The 18,275-nt window shown below is 40.7% G+C and overlaps 1 protein-coding gene across 7 annotated transcripts in view; it reads left to right on the forward strand.

Annotated features, from left to right (window-relative positions):
* The window catches only part of LOC140212421 (RNA-binding motif, single-stranded-interacting protein 3), a 1,294,896-nt gene that overhangs the window by 759,159 nt on the left and 517,462 nt on the right, over nucleotides 1-18,275 (forward strand). For all 7 annotated transcript variants that reach the window (XM_072283183.1, XM_072283184.1, XM_072283188.1 and 4 more), the window contains one exon: nucleotides 10,076-10,233. In XM_072283183.1, the coding sequence (XP_072139284.1) occupies nucleotides 10,076-10,233 (158 nt within the window). The remainder of the gene's footprint in view (nucleotides 1-10,075; nucleotides 10,234-18,275) is intronic.

The raw sequence follows: 18,275 nt of genomic DNA on the forward strand, positions 1-18,275 counted from the left end.
ATCTTCAGTTGTTTGCTTGCTTTTGTCCTTTACGTGATTTGCTTTTTTTCTTGCACATTGACGGTTTTTTTTTAATGGGTTCTTTTAGGTTTCTTTGTTTTCTGACTGCCAGTAAGGAGATGAACCTCAAGGTTCCATATAAAATACATCATTAGATAATAAATGTACTTTGACTTTAACTTCTGACGTCTTTGGAACATGGGAGGAAACTGGAACAGCCGGAAGAAACCCATGCAGTCGCGGGGAGAACATACAAACTCCTTTTAGACAGCAGTGGGAACTGAACTGTAGTCGTCTGATTGCTGGTGCAAAAATGTGTTACACTAACTGTGAAACCTCCGTGCCCATGTAGTATGACCCCATTGTGAATAAACAGGATCGGTGCAGCTGGGTGCAATGGCAAGTGTGGTAGACCAAAGAGCTTCTTGTACATTGTGGAAGTCTGTAACAGAGCTTTAGATATGCTTGAACAAAATAACATCTTCACGACTGTGGAGGAAGAGCGGTGGATTTTGGATAACTCTTTCAAAGAACTAGCAAAGGCATGGGAGGTTAAATATTTCTCTTCTATGCTGCATGTTTCCTTGATTTTTGTGGTCTTGACACAGTGGTGGGTGAAAGAACAACAGGCTCCAAGAGCAATTAAGACCTACTGCTATTTTTGTTACATTAAGTCTTTCATGACTTGGCTTCCCAACTTTTGCTGCCTTAATTCCTTGAGCCTTCTGAGGCATCTGGAATGTTGAAAAATACTATATTACAAACGTGTTTGTAGTTGAAATTCCACACTGGTTCTTTTGTTCTTGAAATTAAACTGTCGTTCACAGCCAGTATATTGCAGAGTGTATGTCATAGAGTCACAGAGCACTACAACACAGAAACTGGCCCTTTGGCCTATCTAGACCTTACCAAACTATTATTCTGCCTAGTCCCATCAACCTGCATTTGGACCATAGCCCTCCATATCCCTCCCATCTATGTAGTTACCGAAAGTTCAAAGTTCAAATTACAGTTGTTGTTCAAGTACATATGTGTCACCATATACAACTTCACTCGCCCCAGCATTGAAATGTTCCCATAACCAACGTGCTTACTTTCAAGGACTCTTCATCTCATGTTCTCGATATTCATTGTGTACTTATTTATTATTATCATTTATTTCTTTTCGCATGTAAATGTTTTGTTGTCTTCTGCACTCTGGTTGATCACACCAGATGGCTGGTCTTTTGTTGATTCTGTTATGGTTGTTATTCTTTAGATTTTATCGAGTAGGAAAATGAATATTGGGGTTGTATATGATGATATATATGTAATTTGATAATAACATTTATTTTTACTTTGTACTTTGAACCTGTTAGCATGAATCCCGAGAACTTGCTCTTTTAAATGTTGAAATATCTTAGATGTTAAATATATTTGGACAGTTTACTAAAATTAGCTCTTTCTTTTAATGTCATGTTGAATGAAATGTGTCTTCCTAATTGGGCCATGTGCTGATTATTTTATCAAAAGTTGGCTCTCAACCAGCACATGAAGCGGTGTTGAAAATATAATAGCATGCATGCAACTGATTTTTCACTAAATATGTTCAGCTTAATCATACAGAGAGTCATAAAGAAAGAAATCTTGCCATCTTCATCACACTTACTGATGTAAATTTGTTTTGTTAATACTTTGTAGAGCTGCGAATCTAAACTGTGATTCTAGACAGCTCAACTGATAATAGCACAGACAAAATGTCTTTGTTGTTTTAAAGACAAATTGTATGCAGAGAACAAAACTGCTGAAATGAACAGTAACAGTAGACACCTATTCATTTTGGTTATTTGTATCCATTACAAAAATTAATTCTGGCATTCTGAATACCAACTCATCAAACAGAATGGTGCTTGATTTTAGAGGAAGTTCATTTCTGGTTACAGAGTTGTAATTCTAAAGGGCCAGTAACATCATAAATGTACCCACCCACCCTGCTCATGGACTGCTTGTCCCACTCCCATCAGGGAGGAGGCTACATAGCATCCATGCCTGGACAACCAGGCTCAAAAACAGTTACTTTCCCTAAGCTGTAAGCATGATCAACACTTCCACCCAGTAACCCAACCCACAACACCCCCGACCACCACTATTTATTATTTCCTGACAGAGTCACCTTATGTACAGATACTCCTGTGCCGAGCGTCACATTATGGACATACAGTCAATCTCTGTACATATGATGTTGTGGTGTTCGCCAAGCTTGGCAATTAGCTTGTAGGTGTTTCATTGCTAGTTGAGGCCTCCATTTGCTTGCCTCAATCCTGATTGGCTACCCCGATAGTTGACCTATGAATTCTATTGGCTCACGTTTCTTTGGCTCTTAGGGATATGTAGATGGTGTCTATTTCGATATGGTTGTTTACAGAGTAATCAGAAGAGAACCACACTTCTAAAAATTGTCATGCCTGCTTTGTGTTTACTTGCACCAGAACCTCCACGGTGTCCCAGTGAAAGTGGTGTCTCCTTCCCTGTCTTCACATACCAAGATCAGGGACAGTGGATCATTTCGCTGTGCCACAAGTTTGTGTTCCCGTAAACAAATTGATTGCTCACGTCCTCTCAACTCATCTCCTCAAGCTAAAGAAATGCAAACCGATAGAATTTCTATGTTTTCTATGTTTCTCATTCAAAGGTCGAATGAAAGGGTAGCCAATCAGAACCGAGGCAAGCAAACAGGCGGCTATATAAAAGCGAACATCCCCAGAGAAAAACAATAACTGTGTACTGAGGATGTCACCTTGACTGGTGATGAAACGTCTGCAAGCTAATTGCCAAGCTCAGCAAACACCACAGTATCAAACACCTCAGCCCAAGCTACCAATGTTCACCAGCATCCTAAGCTGTCTTACCTATTTATGTATAAATAATGTGTATGTGTATATATGTGTGTGTGTATTTATATTTTTTAGTGTGTATTGATATGTTTTTTAGTATGTATATATAGGCATCCATTAGTCTCGTGAGACCATGGATTTGCACCTTGGAAGGTTTCCAGGGCGCAGGCCTGGGCAAGGTTGTATGGAAGACCAGCAGTTGCCCATGCTGCAAGTCTCCCCTCTCCACACCACGATGTTGTCCAAGGGAAGGGCACTAGGGCCGATAGAGCTTGGCACTGGTGTCATCGCAGAGCAATGTCTGGTTAAGTGTTTTGCTCAAGGACACAACACACTGCCTCTGCTGAGGCTCGAACTAGCGACCTTCAGATCACTAGACTGACGTCTTTTTAGTATATATATAAAACAAAAGATAGTGCAAATAAGACAGCAACAATTCTGAGGCTAAAAAAGGAGCAAAGGTAGTGAAATAGTGGTAACTGAAGTGTTTTGTATTTGTTTGGTATTGCTTGGTCTGATCCTGATATAGGTATCCACTTGCAAAGAGCCAAGAGAACTGAACAGAAGTACAGCATTCCACTCATTACCCTAAACTGCATGATTAACTTAACGAGAATGGGCTTTGGTCAAGGAAAAGGAAGAGAATAATAATTCATCAAGGAATAAATGAGAACAAATTGAGTGATGAATAATTATATTAGTTTTTTTTAATCAACTTCAAGACCAAGTTTATAGTCATTCAATATGTATACCACAAAATGAAACAACGTTCCTCCACACCAAGGTGCACAACACAGTACATATATCTTACACACACAATACATGAATCATATTGGCCTATCAGTAATATAAATTTGTATTTATGTGTATCTTTTATTCCTCTCTTGTCAACTTGTTTGGAGTGGTACTGGTCAAAACCTGGTGCCTACACATACCATTTTAATTTTGGCACGCAATGCCTTTTTTTTATTATTTTTTGTGTAATAGGAGAACAAATACTAGTAGGAGAAAATAAATATTAAGTTGTTTGAAGTTGTACATTTGTCCCTTATGTGAATTTATTAAAGAGAAATGACATTAAACAATCTTGAATTGTGAATCTTCAAGAAGCGTTGAGAAGCAATTGCAAAATATTGATCTCGGTGAAAGTAAATGGTGATGTAGTTACAGTGCTTTAATTTTGTTCTCTTTATATATTTACATGGACATGAAGGAACAACAACCTGTTCTTGCCATTTGGATGGTTCCTTTTGTATGGCTTTTGAAAGCCCCTTTTTACATCGTTCTGTTCTGATCAGACTGTTGAGAAACGCCATCAGACCATAAAATATAGGTCATTCGGCCCATTGAGTTTGCTCCACCATTTAATTATGGATAATTCCTTCCAGCCTCATTTCCCTGTCTTCTCCCTGTAACCCTTTACTTCTTATACCAGTCAAGAAGCTATCAGTCTCTGCCTTAAATGCATCCAACATATGGTTTCCACTGCTCTCTGTGGGAGCAAATTCCACAGATCCAGCACCCTCTGGCTGTTAGGATGGGAAGCGGCTTCTACCCCCAGGCAGAGAGACGACTGAGATCCCTGCCTCCACCCTGGTCTCACCACTTATCAAGCACCAGTAGTGTTACCCTGCTTACTTTTTTAACTTGTGTCGTAAATGCACCTGATAAATGTTAATCTTGTATGAATATATTTTACTGTTTATTTATTTATTTGTTGTGAAATTACTTTATGTGCTGTGTGTGAGTTATATGTACTGTCTTGGTCTGGGGGAAAGTTGTTTTGTTTAGTGCCACACTGTACACATCTGCATTAGAATGATAATAAACCGGAACTTGAATTTGAACTTCCTCCTTACGTAAGAATGATTAGGAAAGGCTGTTAGCAAGTAAGGGGAAATCCTGCAAGGGGAGGCTTTTCAACATGAGATACAGAGAATTTGACAGCAAAGAATTTATTTCAGAGTGAAGGACAAGGTGGGCAGGATTAGGAAACTCTGATGAGGAATATTGTCCTGTTAGTCAGGAAACAAAAGGAATTGAAGACTACTGGGATCAATCAAATTCCTTGAGGAGTTTAAGGGATGTGAAAGTACTTCTTCATCATCTGGTTTGGCTGAAATTCTAACAGGGAGCTACTTTGCAAAGAAAGCAGAAAGATCTTGATTAGTGAGGGCATCAAAGTTTAGAGGGAGAAGGCAGGAGAATGGGGTTGAGAGGGATAATAAATCAGCCATGATGGATAGGCAGAGCGGTCTCCAGGGTTAAATGGCCAAACTCTGCTACACTGGAAAGGGAAATCGTAAGGTAGAAAGAGGACAGGAGATGACTTTGGCAGACAAAGGAAAAATAAAAGAGATGCTGCAACAGTGTGCGAAATTCTCAGGCACATGCAGTATATATTATGACAGTGTGCTGACTAAGACTTTTACATAATACTGTAGTAATTTTATGTATTGTAGTGTACTACCGCTGCAAAAGAAAAACAAACTTTATGACATATGTGAGTGATGATAAACCTGGTTCTGATATGGGTCCCTATTGTGGACTGAAAGTGGGAAGGGAGCAAGGAAAGGGCATCATGGTTGGGAGAAAGGAGAGGGGAGGGGGAAGGAACGGGAAGCACCAGAGAGACATTCATTTATAATCAATAAACTGATGGCTTTGGGATTAAGTGATCTTGCCTGGTGTTTCAGGCTGGGTGTGTTTGCACCTGTACGGCACCCCCCCCCCCCCACCCAGACCCTGGCACTGCCTCTCTGCCACTTGTCCCACACCCCTCCCGTGGCACTCCACCAACATCCCAACGTCCATTCCCAGCACCCTGCGCTCCAGCCATATTTACAACTCGCTCTCCCCTCCACATCAACAAATACAGTACCACGCAAAAGTATTAGGCTACATATATGTGTCCAAAACCTTTGCACAGTACTGTAGATCAATAGCGAAGGTGTAACTATGGAGAGAACAGGTCCTCTTAAGGATTAGTTTGGTCATCCATGTGTGGAGTCATGGCAGGTGAGCAAGGTCTTAAATGAATACTTCTTGACTGTAAAGTCCTGGGAGCTATGGAATGCAGGGGAGAGAACTGTGATGTCTAGAAACATATAAATATTATGAAAGAGGAGAGGATGGCAATTCTGGGGCGCATAAAGGTAGATCGATTTCCAGACCCCATCCTGGGCAGGGTAGAAGTGTCATAGTACACAGCCTGCTTGTTTTTCAGATGGAATATGAAGCACAAAAAAAAACCTATGTAGGTATTATTGTCTGTTTAGCAATGCGGTTAGAATAATTACAAATAAAGCTAAAAGATGAGAGCTGAATATATAGTTGTGGTTTCTGCGGCCGATGTCATTCTACTTCAGTGCAATGCTTTCTATTCAAGTTCTTTTCTGATATTTTCTCATTTCAAATAAATGTTGAAGATGCATTTCAAAATACTTGTAAAGTCATCAACTATGGACCTTAGATCATAAGATGTAGGAACAGAATTAGGCCAACCGGCTCATTGAGTCTGCCCTGTCTTTCGATCTTGGCTGATTTATTTATTTTCAATATTCAGTAGGTTTCAATGAGTTCTGCTCTCCCCCCCCCCACCTCATTCTTCTAATCCAGGGGTTCCCAACCTCTTTTTCGCAGTGGACCAATACTATTAAGCTGCCCATGGATACCAGGTTGAGAACCCTTGTTCTAAACTCTAGCTTGTTTAGCCTAGAGCCATCAAACGCTCCTCATACTTTAATCTTTTAATTCCTGGGATTGTTTTTTTCAATCTCCTCTGCACTCTCACAAAGCCAGCACATCCCTTCTTCAACGAAAGACTCAAAACTGCTCACAATACTTAAAGTGCAGTCTGACCAATAAAGATTCAGCATCACATCCTTGCTTTTATATTCTAGTCCTCTGGAAACGAATGCTAATATTGCATTTGCCTTCCTTACTACCTTCTGCAAGTTAATGTTTAGGGAATTCTGCAGTATGTCTCCCAAGTCCTTTTGAACCTCCAATTTTCTTGTTTAGAAAATAGTCAATGACTATCAATATAAGCTTATTTTTTTGGACAAGAATGAAGTCTGAGCTCTGGGGAAGTGTTCTTTCAGACCACCCAGAAGCAGAGATTTTGAATGTGTCTAAACAATTGAAATTCAGGCAAATCTGACTCGCTCAGTTGAGCTTTCTTGACACTGTCTTGATTGAAAAACATGGCATGACTGTGAAATGGGTAAATTCTAAGTAGTTCTTTCTCACAAGCTACTAAAAGGGCCAACATGTTTCAAATTGTTCAGAACTAGAGCTACAATCCTGTGGGGAAAATCCTCCTGTTATACTAAAATGACAAGAAGCAATAATACGGCAACTGTTTCAGTTACCTTTCCTTGCTGTCAGCAGAGCAGACACAAGTCACTGAATAATTTCAGAGTAGATCTGTTACATTCTTATCCTATAACTGAGTAGGTCAATTCTTGATAGATTTTCTTGATACTGTAGCTGTGTTTTAGTCTTAAATTTTATACATTAAGCACAATACTTGATTGCAATCTGACCGACTTTACCAGCTTTATTCACTATCTCAAAGTACTTTTTATGTCAATGCATACTACCCTGAGATTCATTTTCTTGCAGGCACTCACAGTAGGTACAAAGAAACACAATGGAATCAATGAAAAACTACACACAAAGATGGACAATCTATGAATGTGCAAAAGACAAACTGTACAAATACAAAAAAATACTAATAGTGATTATAATAAATAATATTGAGAACATGAGTTGTAGAGTCTTTGAAATAGAGTTCATCTGTTGTGGAATCAGTTTATTGTTGAGGCGAGTGAAGTTATCCACGCTGGCTCAGGAGCCTGATGGTTAACTGTTCTTGAAACTGGTAGTGTGGGACCTAAGGCTCCGGTACCTCCTTCTTGATGGCCTGGATGGTGAGGGTTGTTGATAATGGATGCTGCTTTCTTGTGGCAACACTCCCTGTAGATGTGCTCAATGGTATGGAGAGCGTTTCCTATGATAGACAGATAAAAATGCAACCCAAGACCACCAAGCACTGATTGCAAATATACCCCAGAGCTTGTTGCAAAATAAATATACACTGTTTAAATTTAAAGGGTATTATTTTCATGAAAAACTGCTAATTAACTTTTTTTGCAATATTTATCAGGAGTGTTGTGAATGTAAGTCCCTTAGCATAGCCAAGTATCTCTCCCATCTGTCCCACAATCTCTTTGACCCCCTACCATCAGACAGGAGGTATCGTAGAATTAGGATAAAGACTATTAGGATGAGAAACATCTTCTTACCCTAGGCCTTGATACTCCCTATCACCATCCAAGCCTCCTCACTTATGAAGTGCCTGTAACGTTCTACTGTTCACTTTTTAACTTGTGTCATAAATGCACCTCATGCTAAATGTCAATCTTCTGGAATATATTTTATTATTTGTTAATTGATTTGTAGTAATATTACTTTATGTGCTGTGTGTGAGTTATTGTGCACCTTGCTTTGTAGGAACATTGTTTGGTTTGGTATACGGTTGAATGATAATAAATTTGAACTTGAACAATACACTTTACTTGAGCTTTTTAAGACATTGTTGAAAAAGTCGATCTTATTAAGATTCACTTGAATCAGAGAAAATGGAGATGCATACATTATGTACTGAGTTTATTAAATTAATGGATGGGTGATCATTATATTCTCCCTACCTGCTTTCATATATGGAGTTAGCCATACAATTTATTAATTAGAATTGTCAAACAGAAAAAAAGAGTAAAGGTTCTCAAGCTATTGAGGGTATATGTTAAAAGTTAACTAGAGTAAAACATCAAAAAAATTATTTTGTTATTTAAATATGAGTCTATCTTTGGAGACTCAGCATTTTAGATAGTTAGAATAATACTTCAATCATGAAGTGTTCAAAGCCAGACTGGTGAGATCAAAGTCTCCAGCGACACAGTTTGAGGTATCTTTGTTCAAGACTCCTAATTGGCCCAGTTTCATAGAAATCCATCCCATAATCCTTGATAATCAGAGAGGTTGTAAGAAGAGCATGACTGAAAGAATAGAAATGCCGTTCTGATGAGAAATGGAACTATCTCCCTGATCTCTTAATGTTGTGTTTAAATGATTTTGTCAATGCATAGTAGAAATGACTTTCCAGCTAACTATCATTGCACTTGACTTGGGAGTATCCTTTGCTGACTTGTTATAGGAAATGTTCATGAAATGGAAAAAGTTAACAAATTAACCTGGAATCAGGCAAGAGTGCTGTGCGAGCTCTGGAGAATACACTACCAATGTAAAATGACAGGGTCTCTGAGTCAGAGTCAGGCTTATTATCACTGACATATGTCGTGAAGTGTGTTGTGCAGTACAATGCAATACATAAAATACAAAATAAATTACAAAAAGAAATATATATCAAGAGAGCTGCTGCACCATTGTGTCATAGCAGTTAGCTCAAGACTATTACAGCTCGGGGCGTCAGAACTTGTGAGTTCACTCCTGGCGTCCTCTGTAAGGACTTTGTACGTTCTCCCCGTGGAATGTGTGGGTTTGCTCCGGTTTCCTCCTACAGTCCAAAGATGTTCCGGTTAGTAGGTTAATTGGTCAATGTAAATTGTCCCGTGATTAGGTGAGGGTTAAATTGGCGCAGCTTGAATGGCCAGAAGGGCCTATTCTGTGCTGTATCTCTTGATCAATAAGAAAATAAATATGGAAGAGGTGTTCATGGGTTAATTGACTAATGGTGGAGGGGAAGAAGCTGTGTGTCTTTGGGCTTGTGTAGCTCCTCTCTGATGGTAGTAATGAGAAGAGAGCATGTCTTGGTCAGGGTCCTGCATGATAGATCTTGCCTTTTTGAGGCATCGCCTTTTGAAGATTTTCGCACCGTTGGGGAGTCTGGTGCCCATGATGGAGCTGGCCAAGCTTACAACCCTGGGCGGCTTTTTCTGATCCTGTACAGTGGCCCCTCCGTACCAGATGGTGATGCAACCAATTGGAACGCTCTCCACTGTATACATGTAAAGAGTTACTAGAGGGCATGTCCTAGGTGGTGGAGGTCCTTAATGTGGGGGCTACTTCTCGGAGGCATGACAGTTTCTAGCAAGTATGCTTCATGTGGGGGATAAATATCATTGAACAATAAATGGGGGAATTGATTTCTCATGTGTTTGCAACTTTTTGAATTTCAGCAATCCTATGCACCAGCCCCCCACCCTATGGCTCCCCCCAGTCCAAGCACAAACAGCAGCAACAACAGTGGTGCTGAACAGCTGAGCAAGACGAATCTCTACATCAGAGGCCTGCCTCCCGGCACGACTGACCAGGACCTCATCAAGCTGTGCCAGCCGTAAGTGGCTCTCTTCCGTTCCTTTATTGTTGAAAACAGTACCTTCAAGGAAGCGGGCAGATCCTTCTTTTCAGGAAAGAAAATGGGAGACCGTAAATACAAGGAAATCTGGAGTAAGACATACAAGGTGCTGGAGGAACTCAGCAAGTCAGGCAGCATCTATAGAGAGGAATAAACAGCCAACATTTCAGGGCAAGACCCTTCGTCAGGACTCGATCAACTTCAATAGTCTTAAAGAAGGATCTCGGCCCCAAGTGTCAACTGTTTATTCCTCTCCGTAGGTGCTGCCTAAACTACTGAGTTCCTCCAGCATTTTGTGAATGGAATACTGTCACTTTCATGAAGGTATTGATTAGAACTCAGTAATAACTCTCAATTTCTGTTTAAAATACAAATTTAATACACAAGTGTTTCCTTCCATTATACTTACATGTTTGAGTATTTACCATTGATTCCTTAAAAACATGGACTCCTGGATAGGCATACGACTGAAAAGAAAATGATTGAAAGAGAAAATTTTAGGAAAAAGGGTAGAGTTAGATAGACCTTACAATAGGTCAAAATGCTGGCACAACATTGTGGGCCAAAGAGCTTTTACTGTTCTGTGTTCTATGTACTAAAATGTGGAAATGTGGTTGCAATCACTATCTTCTCAAGATTGTGAGGGATATATAGGTGTACAATTTGGAAGATGTTACTTAAAAGGCTTTGCTTTATTTACTGAAATTAGTACCATATATATTGCAAGTGTTGAAATAAGCCAGATTATACTAGATTTGTTCAGCAGAGAGGAGGCGCCTATAGATAAAGAAACAGAGTTAATACTTCAGTTTGTTGAGCTGAAAAACATTTCAAGTAAATATTTTTAAGATGCAATTAAAGAAGATTGGGAACGAAAAAAAGAAGTAGAGTTTGGATGAAGAAGAAAATGAATTTCAAAATGATAGTGGGATTGTTATGCAAGCAATTGTTCGTTGGTTCTGTGCCATGTTGTATAACGTGGGCAATCATCATCTTTCCATGACCATGATTGTACTCGGTAAATTTTTCTGCAGAAGTGGTTTGCCATTGCTGCTTTCTGGGCAGTGTCATTACAAGACAGGTGACCCGAGCCATTATCGATACTCTTCAGAGATTGTCTGCCTGGTGTCAGTGGTCGCATAACCAGGTCTTGTGATATGCACCAGCTGTTCATACAACCATGCACCACCTGATCCCATGACTTCACATGACCCTGATCATGGGGATACGCAGGTGCTACATCGTGCCCAAGGGTGACCTGCAGGCTAGCAGAGAGAAGGAGTGCCTTACACTTTTGTTGGAGAAGTATCTCCACCCCACTACCCAGAAAGCCAGGGTAGGAATGGAATAAAAAATATAAATTCCAGTCATTGTATTGCCAGTTCCATTTTGGTGTCCCAGTCCCCTGCTTCCTGCCTCCTGCTTCCTCCACTTGTCCAAAACAAAGGAAAGAAACGGTTACCATCCATTAGACCAATGGGCTTAACATTGAATTCAACAAGTTCTCTTTAGTTAAAGTTCAGGTTTATTATCTTCTGATTGTACAATCAAACGAAACATTGTTTCTCCAGACCACGATGTACGCACAAAACATATATCACACACAGCATGCTAAACAAAATATTACCTTAAATATGTTAATAAAATAAAATGCATTGCATGTAGTGTGCAGCATAAGGTAAAGAATAAACAGCTCGCTGTCCTAGTGACGAGACCTCAGTGGTGGCAGGGTACTCATTAGTCTGACAGCCTGAGGGAAGAAGCTGTTACCCAGTCTGGCAGTCCTCGTCCTGATGCTCCCTATCCCTCCTTTCTGACCGTAGTGAGTCAAAGAGATTGTAGGATGGGTGGTAGGGACCCTCAGAAATCCTACGGGCCCTTTGTATACAAGTTCCTGTTGAAGGAGGATGAGAGGTGACTTGATAGAGGTCTACAAGGTTATAAGAGGCATAGATTGAGTGGACAGCCAAAGGTATGCAGGTACTTAGTAACGCTGTTGCCCTGTCAGTGCTTGGTGTCCTGAGAGCACTGAACAGAAAAAAATAAGGTTGGAAGAGATGCATGTGAATCATGGCCTCAACTGGAAGTGCTGTTTAGGGCCTTTGGTGGTGGTGAGAGAGGGAACGCACTACAAGCCTAGGTGAAGAATTGCTCCAGAATTTCCTCTGAGATGTTTTCAGTTCACTGCCTTAACTTGTCTGGAAATGTGATGCAAGTCTCATTGACATGTGACAGGAGACTCCATGCACTTCCAGCAATGGGGTGGCATGGTAGTGTAGTGTAGCACAATGCTTTACAGTACCCAGCAAGCTGGGCTGTATTCCCGCCACCCTCTGTAAGGAGTTTATACGTTCTCCCCATGACCGCGTGGGTTTGCTCTGGGTGCTCCAGTTTCCTCCCACAGTCCAAAGATGTGTGGGTTAGTGTTAGTAAATTGTGTGCATGTTGTGTTGGCTCTGGAAGCATGGCGACATTCGTGGGCTACCCCCAGCACATCCTCGAATGTGCATTCCAGAAGACATGCAGACAGGTTAGGAGGTTAATTGGTCACATGGGTGTAATTGGGAGGCACAGGCTCGTTGGGCTGGCAGGGCCTGTTGCCGTGGTGTATCAAAAAGGAAGGTTACTGCCATGGACTGAGAACTGCCCTTCAGTTCACCATCAGAGTTAATAAATTGTCAAATTGTTCTTGTACCGGAGGGTGAAACATAAGAGTAAGTGTAAAAGATGATCCAAATTGCTATTGACATTGATTATCTGTCACTGTGTTGCTGCATCTCAGATAGATTTTCATTTTTCCAAGTGCTCCTTCATAAAAGTTCTCATTATATCCTCCAAGTTAAATGCATGAGGAAGAGTATCACCATCATTGCAGTGCCCCCAGAGATGTGTGGTGTACCAGTGATCAGTCCTGGCTGACATTTGGACAAAGGCCGATGTAGCACTGGGAGATTGTACACACTTTGCACATTGGTTACTTGTCAGTCCTAGCTTATGTACAGTTTTTCAAAGTTCTAACTAAATTTATTATCAAAGTGTACACGTGTCACCATATACAACCCTGAGACACATTTTCTTGCGGACGTACTCAATAAATGCGCAATCAAATAATAACCATAATGGAATCAATTAAAGACCGCGCCAGCTTGGGTGTTCAACCAGCGTGCTTAAGGCACCTAACTGTGCAACTGCAAAAAGATGCTGAGATAAATACTAGAATGTGCAGGGACACATCACTAGTGATGTAACCTGGGGTCGTCTGGTGTTTTAGGACTTTCAACATCAGACACTCTCGCCCAGGCAAACTTGCCAGGGCTGATCAGACCCTGGCATTTGTCCCAGCAACATTGGTCCACAGTAACACACACACAAAATGCTGGAAGAACTCGGCAGGCCAGGTAGCAACTATGGAAAAGAGTAAACAGCTAACGTATCAGGCCAAGACCCTTCAGGACTGCCCACGGGTCACACCTCTTGATCCACAACCAACTGGAGGATCGCTCAGCACCCTCTGTGACCGTCCTGATGGCTCTTTTCTTTGCAGCTAAGGAGAGAGTAGGTTCTGTACAGCGAGCAGCCAACAGAACCACTACACCCCACCCCTGCAGGCTTGCATCATGCTCTCCACCCCAACTTTCAGTTGCCAGTCAGGCGCCGTGGCAAACAAGCCTGCTGGTGATCTAGGCTAAAGCTGTAGTTGGTCTCCAGTGTTGACAACGCCATGGATTTTCTGGGTTGGCAGGGGTGATTTCTGTTGTTAATGGCCAAGGAGGTCCTTTCTGCCTCTGCCTTCTGCACCCGGTCATGGCGCCAGCGATAGAAACCTTCTCCCAGGGTTTTTGGGCAGCTGCTGACGATATGTTCTAGGATCCCCTCTGCCAGTGCAGAGAGGACATGATGGTGCCTCATGTTCTCCCCATTAAAATAAATAAGCATTAAATGCTGAGAACATGAAAAGAAGAGTCCTTGAAAGTGAGTCCATGGGTTGTGTGAACACTTCAATGAGATGGCGAGTGAAGTTATCTACTTTGGCTTAGGAGCCTGACGGTTGAGAGGTAATAAATGTTTGTGAACCTGGTGGTCTGAGGGCAGCAGCAAGAGGAGATCATGGCCTGGGTGATGGGGGTTCCTAATGACGGACGCTGCTTTTCATAAGCTCAATCAATTTATTTGTACACCAGGAGATTGTACACATACAGTACAGTTAGATCATAACAGGGGTTAACATATTGAGGGGAAATGAAGAGGAAAGTTAGGAAAAATCAAAGTTCCAAGTAAAATTTACTATCATAGCACATATATATTACCAAATACCATCTTGATATTCATTTTCTTGTGGCATTTACAGGAAAATAAAGAAATACAATAGAATTTATGAAAAAGCTACACAGTAAGACTGACAATCAATGTGCAAAAGAAGGCAAACTATACAAATAAAGAAAATAATACCAAGGGTTGTGTAGAATCCTTGAAAGCGTGTCAGTGTTGGGATGAGTGAAGTTATCACACTGCTTCAGGAGCCTGATCATTGAAGAGTAATAACTGTTTCTGAACCTGGTGTTGTAGGACCTAAGGCTCCTATATTTGCTTTCCGATGGCAGTAGCGAGAAGAGAGTATGGCCAGAATGGTGGGGGTCTACTGTAGTAAAAATTAGAGACACCATGTTAGGCCTAATAGAAATAATAGACATTGATAAGTAGTTTTGATGATCATTTCAGTTGAAGAAGAAATGTCGTGCAGGATCTCTGAATTTCCTACTTCTGGAAAAAAAACTCATGAAATGACATCCATTTCAAAGAATGAGAGAAGTACATGACAGTTTGATTATCTCGTCTTGAGTTCTTCCATTGAAAGAAAGACTTCACCTATCATTTTACCTTATCTCCGAATGCCCCAAAAAAGAGAATGATAAATATTGAATCAGATGACATTTTTGTTAATTAAGTAGTTTATTTTTTTCATTCAGCCTGTCATGTGCTATTCTTGATATTCTAATATTGGAAATACATTTCATTAACTCTCCAAATGGAAACTACAGTCACCTTACAGCAGAAGGTAAACAGTCATACTGTGTCTATATATAAAAACTTTGAATTGAAATGATCGAGCAAGCGTTCCTAACCATACAATTTCATGGTTATTATTTTGACAGCAGCAGAAAATGTTTATCAGCTATATATACCTCTTGCAAATAAAACAGCCAGTAACATTTCGTATGCGAGAGTATGTTATCCTTTCTTTCACTTTGCACAGAAGGGCAAATAGTTATTCATTTTGTCATGTTTTCAGATGACAAGTTTCCGTCTTCCTTCATTTAATTTCCTTCTTTGCCTTTGAAGTCATCTGTGAGTGTTTTAAGTTCAAAGAGGTTTGAGTGAGACATTTAACTTCAATACAAAATTACAGTCTTCAGAGTAGCTCTTTTACAATGACATGCATTACATGTAATAACAAGCCATTTGAATGAATGTACAAACACTTCAAGTCTTTTATCTACTGAAGGTCTTCCTTGTGTGCTGTGATAATTCAGATTGTTAGGAAAATAACACTAAGCTGCCAGGGTTCCGCCAGCATTTTGTGTGCGTGTTACTAAGCTATCAGGAATTTTTGAGGATTATTGAAGATTAAGCAGTCTTCCTTTGTGCTGCTGAATCCAAGTAAACTTTTTAGCAATTTAGCTCACCTGCAGGCACAAAACAACATGGTAAATCAAGAGTAAATGGTTCTTTGTCGTCATCTGAGCTGAATTTACAGGTCTAATACAAGAGCTTCTTTGCCATTGTTCTTATTTCTTTCTCAATACCATGTCCTATCCATTGCCCTCAATGTTGAAAAGAGTTTTTGTTTCAGGCTGTTGGCTCTTCATCAGCTTTCCACTTGATACATTAACCTTTTCCTTTCCCACAGATGCTGCCCGACCAGCTGAGTCTTTTCTATTTCCTAGCATATGTTCTATTTATTTCAGATTTCTAACTTCTGCAGTTTGTTTGATTTCTCTGTGCCATATTAGAAATAAGTTTTGTTTCTCCCCCTCTAGTCGGGTATTGTTCAGTGCAGGACGTAGTTCTGAAAAGTCGCCAAATATATTATGTTTGGTTCCTATTATTTGGATATTATATTATGCTAATGTGAGCAGCATCTCATATTCCATCTCGGTAGCCAAGACAGAATATTCTGATAGCATCAACATTGATCTCTCTAATTTCTGGTCATTTCTTCCACCTCCCCGTTTTCTCCTTTTCCATTTTCCATTCTAGCTCTTCTCTTCTTCTCACCTGCCCATCACCATCCCCTGGTGCCCTTCCACCTTCCTTTTCTCCCATGGTCCACTCTCATCTCTTTTCAGATTCTTCTTTCTTCAGCCCTTTACCTTTTCTACCTATCACCTGCCAGCTTCTCACTTCCTCCTCCTTCCCCCCCTCACCTGATCTCACCTATCATCTGCCACTTTGTACTCCTTCCCCTCCAACCACTTTCTTATTCTGGCTTCTTCTCTCTTCCTTTCCAGTCCTGTTGAAGGGTCTTGGCCTGAAATATCCACTGTTAATTCCACTCCCTAGGTGCTGCCTGACCTGCTCAGTTCCACCAACATTTTGTATGTGTTCCTCTGGATTTCCAGCATCTGCAGAATCTCTTGTGTTTAAACATATTACAGTGCAGGAGCTGGCTATTCAAACCATCTTAAACAGTCTCGAGGTTTTCCCGTTAGCCCCACTCTTCTGCTGATTTTCCATGTCCCGAAACAACATTTCCTTTTCAAGCTTATAAACATATTCTGTTTGGAAGTTGTTATTCCCACCACCTTTACAGGCAGTGCACAGGCATTTTGTCAGAAAGAAATGAGCATTGAAGTTTGCAAATCAAGTCCACTGAATTTAGCATCTAAATTGGAAACTAATCTTTAACTCAATAGCTCTAAACCTATCAGTGACCAGACTCAAATCTGGTTCCAAGATCCAGCCAATTAAATGGTAATATATTTTCAGCTGATATCACCGTCCTGGTGGCCTGCACTATTTTCTCCGATGTATTTTGCAAGATTAGCTTTATTTTTCCCATGAACATCTGCCGCAGAAGCACGATTTACAGAGGAAATGGTCCCTGAAGAGGTGTGCAGAGTTATTTTTGAATCTATTCCCACCACTTTTACAGGCAGTACACAGACATTCTGTCAGCAAACTTGCATGAAAAGAAACGGCAAATCATAAGCACAATAGATTCTACAGATGCTGGAAATCCAGAGTAATTCACACACAAAATGCTGGAGGAACTCAGCAGGTCAGGCAGCATATATGGAAATGAATAAACAGTCAACTTTTTAGATGCTTTTTAGGCCGAGACTCTACATCAGGACTCGGACCAAAACGTTGTCTGTTTGTTCCCCTCTGTAGATGTTGCCTGACCTGCTGTTCCTCCAGCATTTTGTGCGTGTTACAGCAGACTTAATCCTTAGCCAGTGCCACCCTTCGGGGGAGGGGGGGCTGCCTGATTTTCTCTGATATATTTTACAGTCAAGAGGATAAGGATCAGCTTTATTACTTTCATTTGTCACACGGACGTTGAAACATCTGCTACAGAAGATCTCGTGCACAATTAACAGAGGAAATGGTCCCTGGGGGGGGTATGGAGATAGCGACCCTATACCGCACGGTATGGAGGAATGTGATGCTGGGACAGAGAAATCTGTTTCAGCAGGGGGGTGGGGGGGGAGGAGGGAGGGTAAAGCAACGCAGTGGGAGGGGTAGTTTAGTCAGCAGGCATAGGTAGGTTAATCCTGAAAAGTTAATGCTGATTTTGCATTAAAGATTGAGTGAATGCAACATATGTTTTTAAGATTTAAGATTAGCTTTATTTCTCACAAGTGCATTGAAACATCAAAACATACCGTGGAATGCGTCCTGAAGAAGGATCTCGGTCTGAAATGTTAACCATTTATTTACTTTCACAGATGCTGCCTGACGCTGAGCTCCTCTAGCGTATTCAGAATGAGAGTCAGAATCAGGTTTAATATCACCAACCT

This window comes from Mobula birostris, chromosome 19, assembly GCF_030028105.1.
Source record: "Mobula birostris isolate sMobBir1 chromosome 19, sMobBir1.hap1, whole genome shotgun sequence".
Lineage (NCBI taxonomy): Eukaryota > Metazoa > Chordata > Chondrichthyes > Myliobatiformes > Myliobatidae > Mobula > Mobula birostris.